Raw genomic sequence first — 15,381 nt, forward strand, 5'->3', positions numbered from 1 at the left:
CCCTTCCCTCCCCTCTCCTTGCGCTCTTACGTCAGTACCGACCCATGGTGGCCCCCGGCATTCCTAAAACAGCTGGCTTAAATACAATCTAACCAAAACACACACATGAACACAAGGATACACGCGTTATAGGCTTGGGAACAGTGATTAGACCCAGTTCATTTAGTGCCTGGTACAAAATCATTCAAGGGATTCCCCTCCCTATCTCTAGAAGGGCCTAAATTCCTGTGTGGGTGTATGGGAAATGTTTGGATTACATGGCAGGAACCTTCTTCCTTACATTGTTAGAAAGTGGGGCCAGAGAAAGAATAAATTATCCTGAGGAGTCTCGGCAGATCCGAAAAGAAGCTGAAAAGCAGCGGGGCGTGTTTTTTTCCCCTCCTGCCGTGTGATGAGGTCAATACTTGGTCAATCCCATGATGCGTCATAGGAAAGGGAATCCCAATAATATGTAGGACAGACAGGGAGGAAAAAGACAGACAGTGGATGTGTTTATTTATTGGTTCCTAAGAGAAATGATGTTAACATGTCTGAACATGTCCTGAAAGAGCAAAAAATAGCTTGAGATGACGCATTAAGGGTGGAATTATTCAGTAAGCCTTGGATGGGAAACAAAATATTCTTTGTTTGCAGGAGGGATCAATGACAGAAGTGTTCAAACAGGTGGCTCCGAACTTATTACACTGGCAACACGATATTTCTGAAGTACTTCTGCAGTACCCATGTGGACTGATGCTATATACAGAGAAGAAGAAATGGGCAGGCAGCTGGCACAGGAATGCTGGCTGACTCTTTCCCACCTCGGAGGATCAAGCAGAGGACCGCTTTGAGGCAATCGAGCTAAGAAAGAAGCTGACTGTAAAGGGTTGGTTAGTTTCCACAAGTACTGGACTGACAACTGCAAAGATGGAAAAGGAGAGAAACAGCTCATGATCTGAAGCATAGCACAACACCTGTCAAACATAGTGGAGGCATGTAAGGCTGCCACTGGAACTACGTCACTAAGATATACTGATAATGTGACTGCGGATAGAAGTAGCAGGATGTATTGTGAAGTGCACAGGGTTGTACTGTCTGCTCAGCTTTCAAATCCTGAAAACTGCTTGGACAACACTTCAGAGTGCAAATGGGTAATGACCCAAAGCTTACAGCAAAAGCAAGAGTTTCTCAAGGAAAAGAAGTGGGTTCTTTTCAATAGCCAACTGAGTCATGTGATCTCAGTCCAACAGCGCATGCTTTCCAGTTATTAAATACAAAACAGAATGGAGAAAGGCCCACAAATAAGCAGCAGCTGAGGACCTGGCAGAGCATCCCAAGAGAGGAAATACAGCATTTAGTGACGTCCATGGGCTCTTGACTTCAGACAGTCACAGACTCCAAAGGAATTTTATCCATCCGAAGCCTTTGAAATGTGGGTCTACATATAAAAATGGTTCTGAAAGTCTGCAATTCAATCACACCATGTTTCATTTCAAACTCACTGTGGTGGTGTACAGAAGCAAAAAAAGATTGTGTCTTTGCTCAAATACTTTTTGAACCTGACTGCACTTTGTTCTGCATTCTGTGCCTTTCTCTTGCTTTGCATATATTCTTCTTCATTGTGTACATTTCCCGTTTGTTATTTTTGCCTGCTGTCTTATCATTTATATTTTATTCCTGCATAGTTGCCATTGAGCAACCACAATTTTGTTCTACATGTATAACGAATAAAGAGCTATTCTTTTCTATTCTATTTTGTTCTAATCTAAGCTGCTTCTCAGACAGTACTTCCATCATCCCCTATTACATAAAGAGACTAGTCAAAGTGCCATTAATTAAAACCAAATATATTACAGACAAACTTAATAAAGACATAAGTAAAACATGAACATAGGCACAATAGCAGATTAATAATAAGCAGTGATTACGTAGGGAATTCGATTATCTCTAGCCAGACACTCAGGAACAAACTGTCCACCTTCGTCTAATGTAGGTTTGAGTCAACACTAATGGGTTACCATGCCAACATGCAGGCTTTAACTGGATTTTATGAGTGGACTGGAGCAAAATAAACTACTAAGAATACTTGCCTGGACTTACAGTGGTCATTATTGTTATCACTGGTCCTTGTTCCTATTGGGGATGTACTAAGCAAACACATCTATGACATCTATCTATAATGAGACTTAAACTCGATATTTAACTGGAAGCTATTTAAGGATCTAAAAAACTGGAGCACTGGTTTATCTTTACTTGTTGTTCATCCATATTCTACCAGTGGCATTTTGAGTGAGTGGTTGCAAATGGGCACCAAGGTGTGCAACATGACAGTATAAAAAAACAAAAACATGAATGAGAATTCTTTCGACTCACTGCTTGGATACAAAGATGCAATGAGGATTTTCTTACTGCTTTGATGTGGCCACACTTACCTCTATACAGTACATCCAAACAAAGCTGTTGTTTTTTTATGAGGGTATGTATTAGAACCTCAGTGGATATTAATTAAGTGTATAGACAATCATTATGTTAGCTAATGTATCTTACTAGCGTTTTAAGTCATGCTCAGAAGGCCCTTGAGAGAAATGAGAAATTAACAATACTCAACACATCTACTGCCAAAGCAGAGTATTTGTTGCTGTAGTGGCTATACAGTAGGTGGGATTAAAAGCATTTTTGGAAATTATACATTATCACTGGGTATTAACAGAAGATGTACCACAACAAATTAAACTGTCTTCTGCAAAAACATTAGGACAACACAAAAGTTTACTAAGAAACAAACAGAGAATTCCTATTTCGAGACAAGAAGTGAAAGCAGCCTTCGGAGGAATTAAAGGTGATTGAGTCGCCATCTCTGAGTGACTCACTCCACTTTTCTTTATCAGAAAGATCCTAGAGACTGATTCCAGGAAAACAACAGCTGATTTCCAGACAGACGTAGAACAACAGTGTCTTTGAGGAGCGGTCAAAGTCAATTGTCAGAAAAATATAACTTCCTTTCTTCAGTGAAAAAGCACCCCAAGCGGTTAAAGTCACCACTGTTGTCCACTTGAATTATAGTAAGTCCAGCTGGCTCTGAATCTGATGTTCTAGCTGTCACTCAAATGTGTATTTTGTCCATATGAGGCTCACTTCATTTTCACGTCCATCATCTCTCATTTACTGTTGGTTTAGATAATCAGCAATATAAGGTGACAGTGCAGAGACCTATGAAAATAATGGAGGGTGATGGACATTGCATCTCTTTGCAGGAAGTAGCGCAAAGGCAGCCGAGCTTCCTTGACAGTTTATATTCATCTCCCATTAAAACAGAGACCATGTTCACTGCTGGAATGTCTTTGCTGAGCAGCCAGTATTCTGCCCCAGCCCCACCTGCTGTCTGCCTCAGATCAGCTCAGAGGCAGCAGACAGATATATCTGCTGCTCTGCACGCAGAGTTCAGAAGTACTTTGCATGTGCTTCACAGCACTTTTCTAGCAATGAGGTGGTGGAAAGAAATTGATAGATCATAGTATCGCAATGTTCAGCATGGTGATATTGTATCAATGTAGTATTTGACTTTATTTTATGAAATAAATTAAATATTACAAACAAGAGAGCTCATCTCAAGCACGTTCACATTCACGTTACCCAAGTAAACATTAAATCAGCTTAATCATAACACCATTCAACACTGGACAAACTTAGCCTAACAAAGCTGTCTCCTACCTGTTCAGTCACATGAGTAAAAACAAGACAGCAACCTCCTTGCATCTACAAAAATCAGTGGCTGCACAGAATTTTTACATATTCTGTGACCGACTGCAGCGTGTGTCTGGAATGTGAGGGTGTTGTGAACTTCTGTCTCTGTAGGCAGCAACAGATACGTGATTTTCAAGACTTATCACAGCTAATTGCTATATTATCAGAAATAGACTGCATGTAATTGCCAACTCGACTGCAACATTCAATTGCAGACTGACTGACATTCATGGACAGTGATGGCGTGCTTGACAATCTTATCTTGCAGCAAAAATTAGCCAAAGTGAGATGATTGTATCTTATCGTTTAAAACAGATATAGACAAAGCAGTTTTTAAAAAGGTGATAAATTGCAATATACGTTATTACAATATTCAGTACTACAGATGTTATAATATATGTTATTCAATACTCGGCATATCTCAAAATGTTAAAAATCACAATATTGTGTCTCAGAGTGCCTGCTGACTCTCACCTGTACCAGCAACAGCCACATGAGTTACACAAGTACTACTCAAATGAATGCACTGATATACTGTTATTCACCCAGCACTTGTCATGACAACTCTTTGCTAGCTTTTACAGTACTCAGTGAAGTCACTCTTTAAGTTAAAAATTAACGCTTCCGTGGTTGAAATTCATGTCCTGGCTCGTCACTTCATAGTACCGAGAAGTCAACAGCAAAGTGCTCCCAGTGACTACCCCTAGAAGACAAGACAAGTAACTGACATAAACATAGATTTTATTTAATCCCACACTGAGGAAATTCACTTGTTACAGCTGCACAAGCAACAGGAAGAAAGGGCGAATTAGAGCTATATTAGAAAAATTTAAATAGAAAAAAAGAAAAGCCAGAATACACCAATATTTTTTTTTTATAATGTACATAAAGTGCAGTGGGAGTGATAAAATATACATGTGCTTTTATACAGCATTTATCTTGTGTGGATATTGTACAGTCTGACTGCTGTTGAGATCGAGTTCCTACGACAGCGATCCGTCCTACACTGTGGCTGTAACTGTCGCATGAAGCAGCAACAGAATGGCAAATTTATAGTATTAATCTGCTGAAGCTGAGAAAGTCTTAAGCAACTGTTCTCCAGCCCCTCTGAAAGTTTTGCAGTGTTTCTGGTTTGGTTTCAGTCATTTTCTATCCAGTCCTTGTAGATGCCCATTTTCAGATACATTTTTTTTTCAACTTGTTGCATAAGTTGGCAGGTGTAAAAAAACATCTAGAGCAAATTCATGTCCTTGAGAGACAGAACAAAATCCAGCAAAGAAATGACAGAGGACCTGAAAGGCATCTGGACCTTCAGTTGATCCAGTTACTGTTTGCTAAAGCAGAATCTGAAATGGTATCAATTTTAGTTTGGCTGTCAAGAAGCCATTTGTGGGGAAGGGAAACAGGGAGAAAAGGCTCAAGGACTCAAAGTCGGTAGCAAGAGGTGATGAACTCAAAAGGGAAATTTTTGGTTCCCAATCGGCAGCAGCCTTATACATCAGATATTTCAACAAAGCACTGCATGTATTGTTTATTTTTATAGTCAAACATAAAGAAATGAGGAGTGACTCAAGACTTTTCCACAGCATTGTACATCTAATACTAATGACAAACAGTTATACACTACTACACAATACTTTAGAAATTTCAGTAGATGATAAGCTCAAGCTCAGTGTCAGCACCACAGTGGAGTGCTGGATTCAATACTCAGTGCATTTGAGAGCACTCCTGGTTCCTTATTGAGGAACATGTCATCAATTAACCTGTTCCAAATATTTTAATTGTAGAGATGTAAATAAAAACTGATTTCATACAAAACACAGACACAATGGCACAACCAGCTACAACCCCTGCTTGACACATACGCCCACATTGAGAGCTGGTCAGAGCTCTACAGTGCCCGGTTAATGATTTACCTGCAGGAGGTCATCACTGAGAACTTCTGTTTTCTCTGCTCTGTGGGTGAGAAAAAATAAACAAGAGAGCACAAATTAGCACTTACAGATGACGGCAGACAAGTGGTTCAATACACTTTGAAAAATATCTGAGGGAAATGACGTTAACCCTGAAACGCTGGCTTCCACAGTTAAATTAAAATCAAAGCTGTGCCCTTGGAATCTGTGGGAATGTTGAAAGAGTGTGTTGATCTTTTTAGTTTGTTTCCATGGCTCAAGCAGTCAAGCAAGTCATGTTTCTCTTCAAACTTCAGTGTGTCCTTAAACTGAATAAAACGAGCAACAATACAGAAGGTGTGTTTCTGTTTACTCTTTCAGTTTCTTTCTTGTTTGCTCAACAAGCCTTGATTTCCTTAAGCTGCAGGAGCTCAGACTCATGTCTTCATGCGCACAGCATGCAGCCCTGCTCTGCCTGAACTATTAATAGCAAACTAATAGTTGGACTTGAAGAGGTCAGACAGATTAGATTCACTTAAAGAGAGAAGGCTGGGAAAACACAAGCACACCTCAGACTGCTTGTTAATGCCTTCACACGGGGTGGTGGCTTCTTGTTAGAGAGAAGGGACAGTTTACTGAGCTGTGATACACTTTGAATTCTAGCCAATCATTTTGCGTTTCCGAGGATAGTAGGCGGACCCAGGTACATACGTTCTTTTAGAGCAGAGCTACAGATTAAAAATGCCCAAAAGTCTGGCTGTACTTCACAGCAAAAGATGCAAACTCAGCAGCCTGCAACAAGTGCTTTAAGGTGATACTGTGCAAAGGAGGTAACACCTCAAATCCAATGAAACACCTGGCGATGCATAGCGTTTTTTTTAAAAGCCGAGAAATGCACCGTATTTGATAGATTGCTGCGAGACCTCACATCGAGCACATCTACTGCGAGTGTGGTGTCTGTTATCAGACCCGGTGTTAGCAACATCCCCCCAAAACCCGACGAATACAGTCCTGGCCCCTAGCCCTGCCAGTGTAGCAGAAATGATGACGGATGATGATGGCAGCAGCAGCCGTTCTTCTCTGCGTGAGTAGCTTAATGTTGTTCGTGTGTAATTTACGTTGAGTAAGCTAACCACGTTATTACATTAATGCACGTAAGGTGAACTAGCAAACACCGTCGTAGTTACATGCAGCTGTCTTCTTGTTTGATGGCAGATACTCCCTTCACCCTGGCCAAAAAGGCTAAAATGACCAAAGAAAAAGTGGAAAACAGCTAAACATGAGAGGTTTTTGGACAAAGTTTGTGTTCTCCATTCTTTAAGCACCGGTTCGAGCACCGTTTAAGCACCGGCACCATTTCAAAAGTACCGGTTTGGTACTGGTATCGGATAAAACCTAAACGATACCCATCCCTAGTTGTGAGTCAAGCAAGGGAGGCATGACATTTAAGTAGTCTACACTGATGCAGTTGTGCCCAATTATTGTGCAAACTTTTCCAAGTGCAGGTTCAGTCCTCCAACTGAGAGAACCTGAAGACGGTCATTTGCCTGAATTTTGGGAGATTTGAGCTCTAAACAAATCGTGGGCCCTCCTCCAAAAACTGCTCTCTATGAACTATGGTAACCTCCACACAGCTGCTTTCAATTACCACACAGAGGCAGGGAGCAAGGAGAAACAGACTGACAGAGAAGGGACCATAGGTTTGGGGTCCGAAGGAAAGACGCACAAATAGGGTAATCCATTTATTTATTTATGTTTTTCAGAGGCGACCTGGGGGGAGTTAAAGACTCCAAACCAGAATAATCTGGAATCTGAGATGAATGGAAAGATGCTCTCCAGAAGAAAGCCACAGTAAAACATCTAATAACCCACAGAAACCTACAGACAAGACTTCCACATAGATGTGGAAAAATGCAAACGCCCCCCCCCCCCCCCCCCCCCCACACACACACACACAGTAATGTGCACACATGCAAAAAGTGATTACAAAACCACAATATGCAATCCATGTTTTGGTCTAGTGTACATGCTGGAGTGCTCTTGGTGTGGTCCTGATCTTAAAAATCAAGTACTTTTCCCTTCATTGCAACACTACAGATCACACCCTTGTGCCACTTGGTTATGTCTAGAATCATTTTAATTAATTTAATTTTAGATTAAATATGTTAGCAACCAAAGAAATCATAAGGAGGTTTTGAGAGCAGTACCCTCTTTGTGTCTGATTCCAACCAGTGACTGACAGCAACCTCCAGAAAACACTTGCCAACCAGTTGGAAAATACAGGCCTGTGTGATTGAGGCCTAAGCTGGCCAAGTGGCGCTACCATTTCACAGATCATTAAACAGGGCATACTATCCAACCAGTTTGTTCAATTGTTCATGTAGATGCTGCAAGACATCCTTGGTTTAGGTCCCTTGCCTGTTTTGAAACAAAAAAAACCCTAAATATATAATTTTATTGTTTTTCTGTTGCAAAACCTGAATGAATGCAAAGGTTGAGGTGTTGCACTCACAGCCCTGCGATTGCATCAGCAATTTCCAGTTGCTGGCCTAAATGTAGCTGGTTGAAAGAATATGCATCATATTTCTGATTGCTAACAGAAAGGATCATATTAATAATAAAAAAATAAGAAGTAGCCACACTTCTAGGGTACCTCAACAAAAACTGTGGGAAAGGCACTTAAAAAACTCACTGCCATATTCATGCCATTTAAATCCATTTTGCAACTGGCCCAATTAATGACATGTGTGATTTATGAGCTGAATCGAAACCAGACTAAACCATTTACAAGCCAAGAGAAACACAAGAAGTTGACTGGTATCCCTGAGCTAAGCTTCCTGATGCTGATGTGAACAAAGGAACCTGGTGAGGTGTGTTTATGACGTGCCCAATCGTGGAGACGCTGGTATTTCACCTGAAAGCAACACTTTAAACCTTTAAATGCAGTGTCACAGAGTCAAAAATAGGCTGTGTGCAGCCAGATCAGAGGACAAACAACAAACAAAACAATAATTGTTTTGCCAGCATCAGCTGACTGACAGTGAATAGAGCTGACCCCGACGTGCCTCACTGAAGCAGCAGCCTCTGGAGAAAAGTGTGTCAACTGTGCGCTGCATGTGACTTCTTAACAACAAGAGCGCCTCGCTGCACGGCCGTGGATGCTGCTTGTTCAGAATGGTAACCATGGTGATCTACTATGAACGCAGAAAGCGATTAAGTAAAGCCGTGAGCACAATACAGCGGCTGTTACCGGCCACTCAACACAGTCACTAAACTCAGGAGCCAAAAAGGGTCTGCACTTACAGCAGCAACAGTTGGCAGCTTAAGGCATACGGTAATGGATACTGGGCCTAGATGAAAGGAGCTGGAGGTATAATGGAGTGACTCAGCTCATGCGGCGCATCTAATGTGGCTGATTACGTAAGACGATAAATTAACCTGAAGCATAAGATGGGGATGAACAGCAAAGATGTATAGAGACAGATCAAGATAAAGCTAACCACCAATATTCATATCCAAATGTTCTAATAATAACTAGGTAACTAGGTAATTAAACTACAGTCCAGTGTGCAAAACCGTAAAAGGGATGCAAACAACAATTATTTTCTTGATTCAAAAGTCTCAAATATGACAGAAAGTTGCAGAAAATGAGTTTTAAAAATTATTTTGTCAAACTGAAACTTAAATAAGTTCCATGTTTACTATTAGAGTAATTACTGTGGCTGTGTGCAATGAAGTGCCATCTCATTGGCTTTGAAATGGTTGCTTTGAAATTGCAGCAACCACTCATGATTAGCTGCCATCTTCAAAGTGACTGTGGTGCATCAAGACGGCGATTAAACTGCTATAAGATGGAGTCACCTGCTACAAAGCCACGTGTGCACACGAGATGTGCTCTTCAGCGCAGACTGGCTCAGATTGACTGCAACGTGTCGGCAAATTAGCAATCAGTGTGAGTCAGACTGCAGCTGGGTGGAGACAGGTGACCTCCGACCAGACGACCTTGCGATAAATTGGACGCTGGGTTACTTATGGTTGCTGGGATATTTAAAAGTAGAATTGTAGCAGAGCCTTGGAACCAGATGCCCCAATTGTTTACTCATTATGCGTTTATACACCACTCTGCATTCAATCATTAGTTATTACTAGGCTCTGGCTCTCTCTAAAGTGTGCTTTTTATTTCGTCATCTCTTCCTCCCCTCACCCCCAACTGGTCACGGCACATGGCTGCATCCTCCCTAAGCCTGGTTCTGCTAAAGGTTTCATCCTGTTAACAGGGAGTTTTCCTTACCACTGTCGCCAAGTGCTTGCTGAAAGAGGGACGTCTGATTGTTGGGATTTTCACTGTAAAGTTGTATGGTCTCTATTTTTCAATATAAAGTGCCTTGATGTGAGTGCTGTTGTGATTTGGCAACATATGAATTGAATTGACTCCACACTCAACCAAGCAAGCAACTATACTTTTAGTCAATCACCAAATGCAAAAAATATTCAGTGCACTCACTTGACAACCACCAGTTTTTTCCCCTGGTGACAGGCAGTTTTCTAAGTTATTTGAACTTTTTTTTATGACGGAACCATTATTGAGACACATGGTAGTGATCTTGTTAGTACACTGTCATTTTCAGTCTTTGAGATGTAGCGCTTGGTTTTAAGCAACACTTGGAAACAGCAGCCTAACCTTGCACGTATAGCTTACCAGTGCCACAGAAGCATCCTAGCTGATACATGCCATTGTTAATGTGGAGGGGGAACGCCCAGAGTCACCTATCTTTGTTAGCTCTACGGTGACATTTTGTTGATTCCTGTAGGGAGAGTTTCTTTTCAACTTGAGCCTCTCTCAAGTCGATCAAGGACTTTCAAATACAATGCATGATTAAATTGCATAACACTCAGCTATGTTGTTAGATATAGCATCAAAAGAGGATTATATAATATTGTTGTTTATAAAGCCAGTCAATTATTAACAATGGGGGAGAAGGATAAAAGCGTTGATGAAAACAGTGCAAGCTGAGAGGATGATATTTAAAAGTATTTGTCAATGTGCTGACCGCACGCTTGGGAGAATAGAGGCACACAACAAAGCAGCTATAATTAAAAGATATGCAAGTGACTGTGGCAATCTACCTCTGCAACCCAGATAATGTCACACACATCTAAATTTAGTTGAGGTGGTAGGCAGTGGGGTGTGCCAACATGCTTAACTTGAAAAACTCTAAACATTTGAGATGTTTTTCTGGTTCATCTATGTCCGAGTTCCCACACATACATGTGCTTGTCTCACACTTCAGCACCACCCATTATTGCCAAAGTGTTACTGTCACTCTAGTTACTGACATGAAACACAGATAAGACATGTGACGTGCATTTCCAGCTCCTTATGCTTTATTCTCTAACAAGAGTAGATCTCTGATTCAAAATAATTCTTATCTTAAGCTATGCTTTCATCAACTTTGAATGGCAGGTTTGTGGGTTTGATGCGGGCCTAAGATATTAAGGATATACGCTCTCTCTCACAAGCAGAAAAACTATCTGAAACAAAGTGTTTAGAGCAGCCTGAAGTTGTAACTTTTAACTCACCAGAGGCTTTGTTCATGTTTAATATGCAGATCATCAACTGTATGGCAAAAAAAATAGGAAAAGCATATGAAGTCCCCATTAACTGAAAGTTATATGGAGTAAAATTCTCACTTCATTCAGGTCTGTGAGCATTCATTTTAATGCAGACAGCAGTCATAGTCTATAACTTCCTATTGCCAAGTTATCTCCTCCAAAGGTGTCACTATCTGAGCACATTACCTGCCGCAAACAAAGATAGACAAAGGGTCAGAAAGTTCATTGACAGCAAGCCACAGTAATCTAAAAGGAGAGGAGAAAATAAAATCCCCAACATGAATCACATGCTGCTATCTTTCTGTTTCACTGTCTTGATTCAACATCAGTTCTCCCGAAACTCTCTCTCCTTCTTCTTTAGAAAGCGTGGCTCTGGGACGCAGCTTCCTGTTTGTAGAAGGAGAGATTTCCTCAGAGCGGCTGCTCGCTGGACACAGTGTTCTGCCTTCGCACAATCACAGGAACCCAGGGGGGCCGGCCGAGACGGCCTTTTGCACTCCCAGGCTTTTTGCAGACTCAAGCAGCCACAAACATAATGGACGAAACAGAGCATGCTCGCTTTGCTCCAAATCCAACCGCTGACAGACCACTCACTCAGAAGGCCGTGCATATGAGTGTATGAGGGATTAACCCTACTTGTGCATACATAAGAGCAAGTAACTACTGCATGCATGCACACACGTGTCTGTTTTCTGCATTACACTCTCTCCACTTCTAATTTACTGCTGCTGAGTGCAGACAGGGAATTATGAGTATTCCAGCTGTCCTGCTTCTCCTGGTCCTGAGTTTTTGGCTTTAGGAGCAGAATATCTCCATAGACCTCCATGTCAGTGCTGCTGTTGCTAAAGTAGAAACAGAATGCGCATCAACACACTAATAACCGCAACTTAACAAAGCTGCCAACAACTTATTTTCTGCCAGCCCTGTCTGCTCATGTGCATTTTCATTTACTGCTGATTAGTTGGTCGATTTATTACTTATAAATGTTACAAGTCCAAACTACACAAATTATTTCTAAATTAGGCAAAGTGTATAACACACATCTGTCATTCTATATCTGCACTGCCTGACTGATATATAAATCATATAAAACAGTACAATAGAAATAAAACTGAAATTAAATTGCTTTGAGTTTGGATTTTGCAACTTATATATTCTATTTTTTAAACCACTGTTAACCATTGTAAAAAAATAAAATAAAAAATCCTTGAACCCACCTGTTAGGGTCTTTTATCTGGTACCATCCACTGTTGGCTGTGCCCAATATCTGCCTAAGGTGCATACCCATAACACCTGACATCATGAGAAAAATCTCTGAGGGTGAAAAGATCCTTTAACATGTCTCACCCTCATGTTTTCACAAGGCTGAGCTTATCGCCAGCTTTAGATATCCAGTTACACAGGGACAGCATGTGTCATCACACAGAAACATAAAAGCACTTGCCGACAGGTCCACACACGACAAAATAAACCCTTACTTATTTTTTCTAAGAACGGATCTAGCCTCAACACTGCCGCACGCCTCAAATTCAAAGGAATGACGAAAGGAGATTTGCTATGCTCTTCTCTGTTTTCTTTCCTTTATATATGATTACAATGACGGATGTGAATATTAAACCATATCTCAGGCTTTGGACTGCTTTAAAGCTCCATTTCAGACAGTTTTAATAATTGAGGATATCACTTCTGGAGTGATCTCAGCCACACAGCTCTGGCCGCCAGCGCTGAAGCAGCTGCTCAAACTTTCTGTTTGCAAGGGTCAGCCAATCAACCAGAAGAGCGTTGTGTTAAAGAGAGATGAGCTAAAACACTGATTTTCAGACCCATTATTGAGTGAAGGGCTCCGTCAAGAATAAAAGAGGGCTATTTTTAACTGTAAAACAACCCAAAAATAAAAGTGGAGGCGGCACATAAAGCCACTGCCACGGTCTCATAGGCTTTAGAGTCAGCACAGCGTTTGAATTTGATGCCTACACTCAGCTGCACGGGGGCAAGCAGGAAAAGACATGGACTAGACAGCAAAGGTTTAACCCCTTTGTCACAGACATATCAGTATAATGTTCATGAGGTATCAGACACAGACTCTTATCATTTTATATGACTAACAGCTGATATGGTAGGAAACCCAGTATCTTTTATAACTGTTTTTTAATGCTCTAATAATAAATGGCCAGGTTTGAAATCTTCACCCTCTTCTACATAAGCACTTACCAAAAAAACCATTTGAAAAGCTGCTAAATCAGTTCAGCCTTAAGAGTTTTTCATCCTTCAGTCTGGTTGTCAAACGATTCATTCATGAAACCTGCTCTACTTGCCAGTGTAGCCTTTCCTTTTATTAGGTTTTTTTTTAATTAATATCAGTTCATGTGACTCTCTTTCTTTGAATTTCACAGTCAGAACTGCTACCAAACAAGTTGGTGTTAATTTACAATAAGGTTAAGAGTTAAATTCCGGTCCAACAAGCTTTAGAAAGCTGCTCAGAACAGCAAGAAGAAAAGTGTGTCTGCTAGTTCGCCTGTAAAGCTTCGGAGCTGAACACAATACTTGCCTGCCGACTGTTTGATTGGCGAGCTGTTTCATCCGATTGAACTGCTTCTTCATTTTCGCTCCCTTGCCAGTTTAGTCGTCCGAAGTTAAGCTTCAAAACCGGCCTTTGGTTTGTCATGAACTTCACAAGGGGGCCTCTCCCAATTTTCCAAGCTGTCGCTATGACAGGGAAAAACAAGCGAGAGCCATTGAGCCCAAAGCCAATTAAAAATAGTTCGTAGCCGAGCTAGCCCCCCGAGCTAGCCCTTCCCAAGTGGAAATTCTAGGCAAAAGTTCCCGCTGGGGGCGACGGCATGACCCGCGAACCTCCTTTTTGGTATCTTTGCGTGCATTAAAGTCCCAAAGTAACCCGTGGCTAACTTTCACCGGCTCCGGCGGCTTTTCATGGCTCCTCTCGGTTGCTGGCTTGTCTGTTAGCCGAATAGCTAACACTGTTAGGGGAGCTGGATAATCCGTCGGCCGCTTTTTTCCACCAGAGCACAGCAGATGACTGAGAGCTGAATGCGCAGCAGCGGCACCTCACCTCTGCCACTGCCAACACACACACACACAGCGGCAGGAAGTAACGTAAGTGCACGGCCAGCATCTGCCAGGCAGCACCACCTCCACCTGGACACTGTCAGGAGAAACCTACTCAAAACAATGCCCTCCTAAACTAAAACACCAGGATGTTTGTTTGTTTTTGTTTTTCATTTCTATCACTAATATTAGTATAGTGGAAAATGGGGGAAGGGGGGGTACAAAGGGCTTCTAGCAATATATATATCACTATCATATAATATCACTAATATAGTGAAAATTAAAAAAAACACAGACACATTTTTGGTTTTAGCTCAAATGGGTTGAATGCACTTAAACCTTGTGGATCTAGTTAATATAAAGCATCTAGGAGTTTGCTCACAGGGTTTCCACATAGAACCACATTCATTTTGTTCAACCTTCTTTCCTCTTCCCAGCAGCTTAAAATGGTTTAAAAAATAGTATCTACAGTGGTGTGAAAAAGGAAGCTTTCTTTCTTCAGTCAGTTCTGTGAAAAACTAAGTGCAAGTGATTGAGCAGCTTGTAGAGCTACCTTTAGGAGCAGTAATTTCAGGTGTTTGCTTTCTGTGTGAGTTTATCAGTCTCTTGCATATTTGTTGGGGAGGTTTGGCCCAAACCTCTTTACAGTGTTGTTTCAGTTTGTTGAGGTTTGCAGGCTGTTTCTTATGCTCAGCTCTCTTGAGATCCCGCCACAGCACTTCAGTCAGGCTGAGTGATTGCAGCACCTTTCCTTCCTGTTTCAGTCTTTCTGTTGGAGCTCATATTTGACTCCAGATATCTGCATGTACAGAGGAGTTCACGGCCGACTAAATGACAGCAAGGCTCCCAGATCCTGTGTCTATAAAACAAGCCCAAATCGCCCCTCCACCACCGTGCTTGAAAGCTGGTCTGAGGTGTTTTTGTGCTTGTTCGGGTTTTGCCAAACACGGCACTGTGCATTATGGCCAGACATCTCCACTTTGTTCTTGCCTTGTTCCAAAAGTCTTGTGGTTTGTTCAGATGCAACTTTGGAAACCTAAACCATGCTTCCATGTTTGTTTGTTTGTTTGTTTGTTTTCTTGGGGGG

At 41.4% G+C, this 15,381-nt stretch overlaps 1 protein-coding gene across 8 annotated transcripts in view; it reads right to left on the bottom strand.

Moving 5' to 3' along the window:
* Nucleotides 1-14,295, bottom strand: part of arhgap17a (Rho GTPase activating protein 17a) — a 33,342-nt gene extending 19,047 nt beyond the window's left edge. For 3 of the 8 annotated variants that reach the window (XM_042227375.1, XM_005939092.3, XM_005939094.3), the window contains exons 1-2: nucleotides 13,777-14,293; nucleotides 5,640-5,679 (exon numbers count right to left, since the gene is read on the bottom strand). In XM_042227375.1, the coding sequence (XP_042083309.1) occupies nucleotides 5,640-5,679; nucleotides 13,777-13,829 (93 nt within the window). In that variant the 5' untranslated portion in view covers nucleotides 13,830-14,293. Of the gene's footprint in view, nucleotides 1-5,639; nucleotides 5,680-13,776 lie in introns of all 8 variants that reach the window. The other 5 variants (XM_042227374.1, XM_014339013.2, XM_005939096.3 and 2 more) reach the window with 3 other exon arrangements.
* Nucleotides 14,296-15,381: the final 1,086 nt, after the last annotated feature.

The sequence above is a fragment of the Haplochromis burtoni genome, unplaced genomic scaffold (assembly GCF_018398535.1).
Source record: "Haplochromis burtoni strain Fernald_Lab_line unplaced genomic scaffold, NCSU_Asbu1 Contig_257, whole genome shotgun sequence".
Classification (NCBI taxonomy): Eukaryota; Metazoa; Chordata; class Actinopteri; order Cichliformes; family Cichlidae; genus Haplochromis; species Haplochromis burtoni.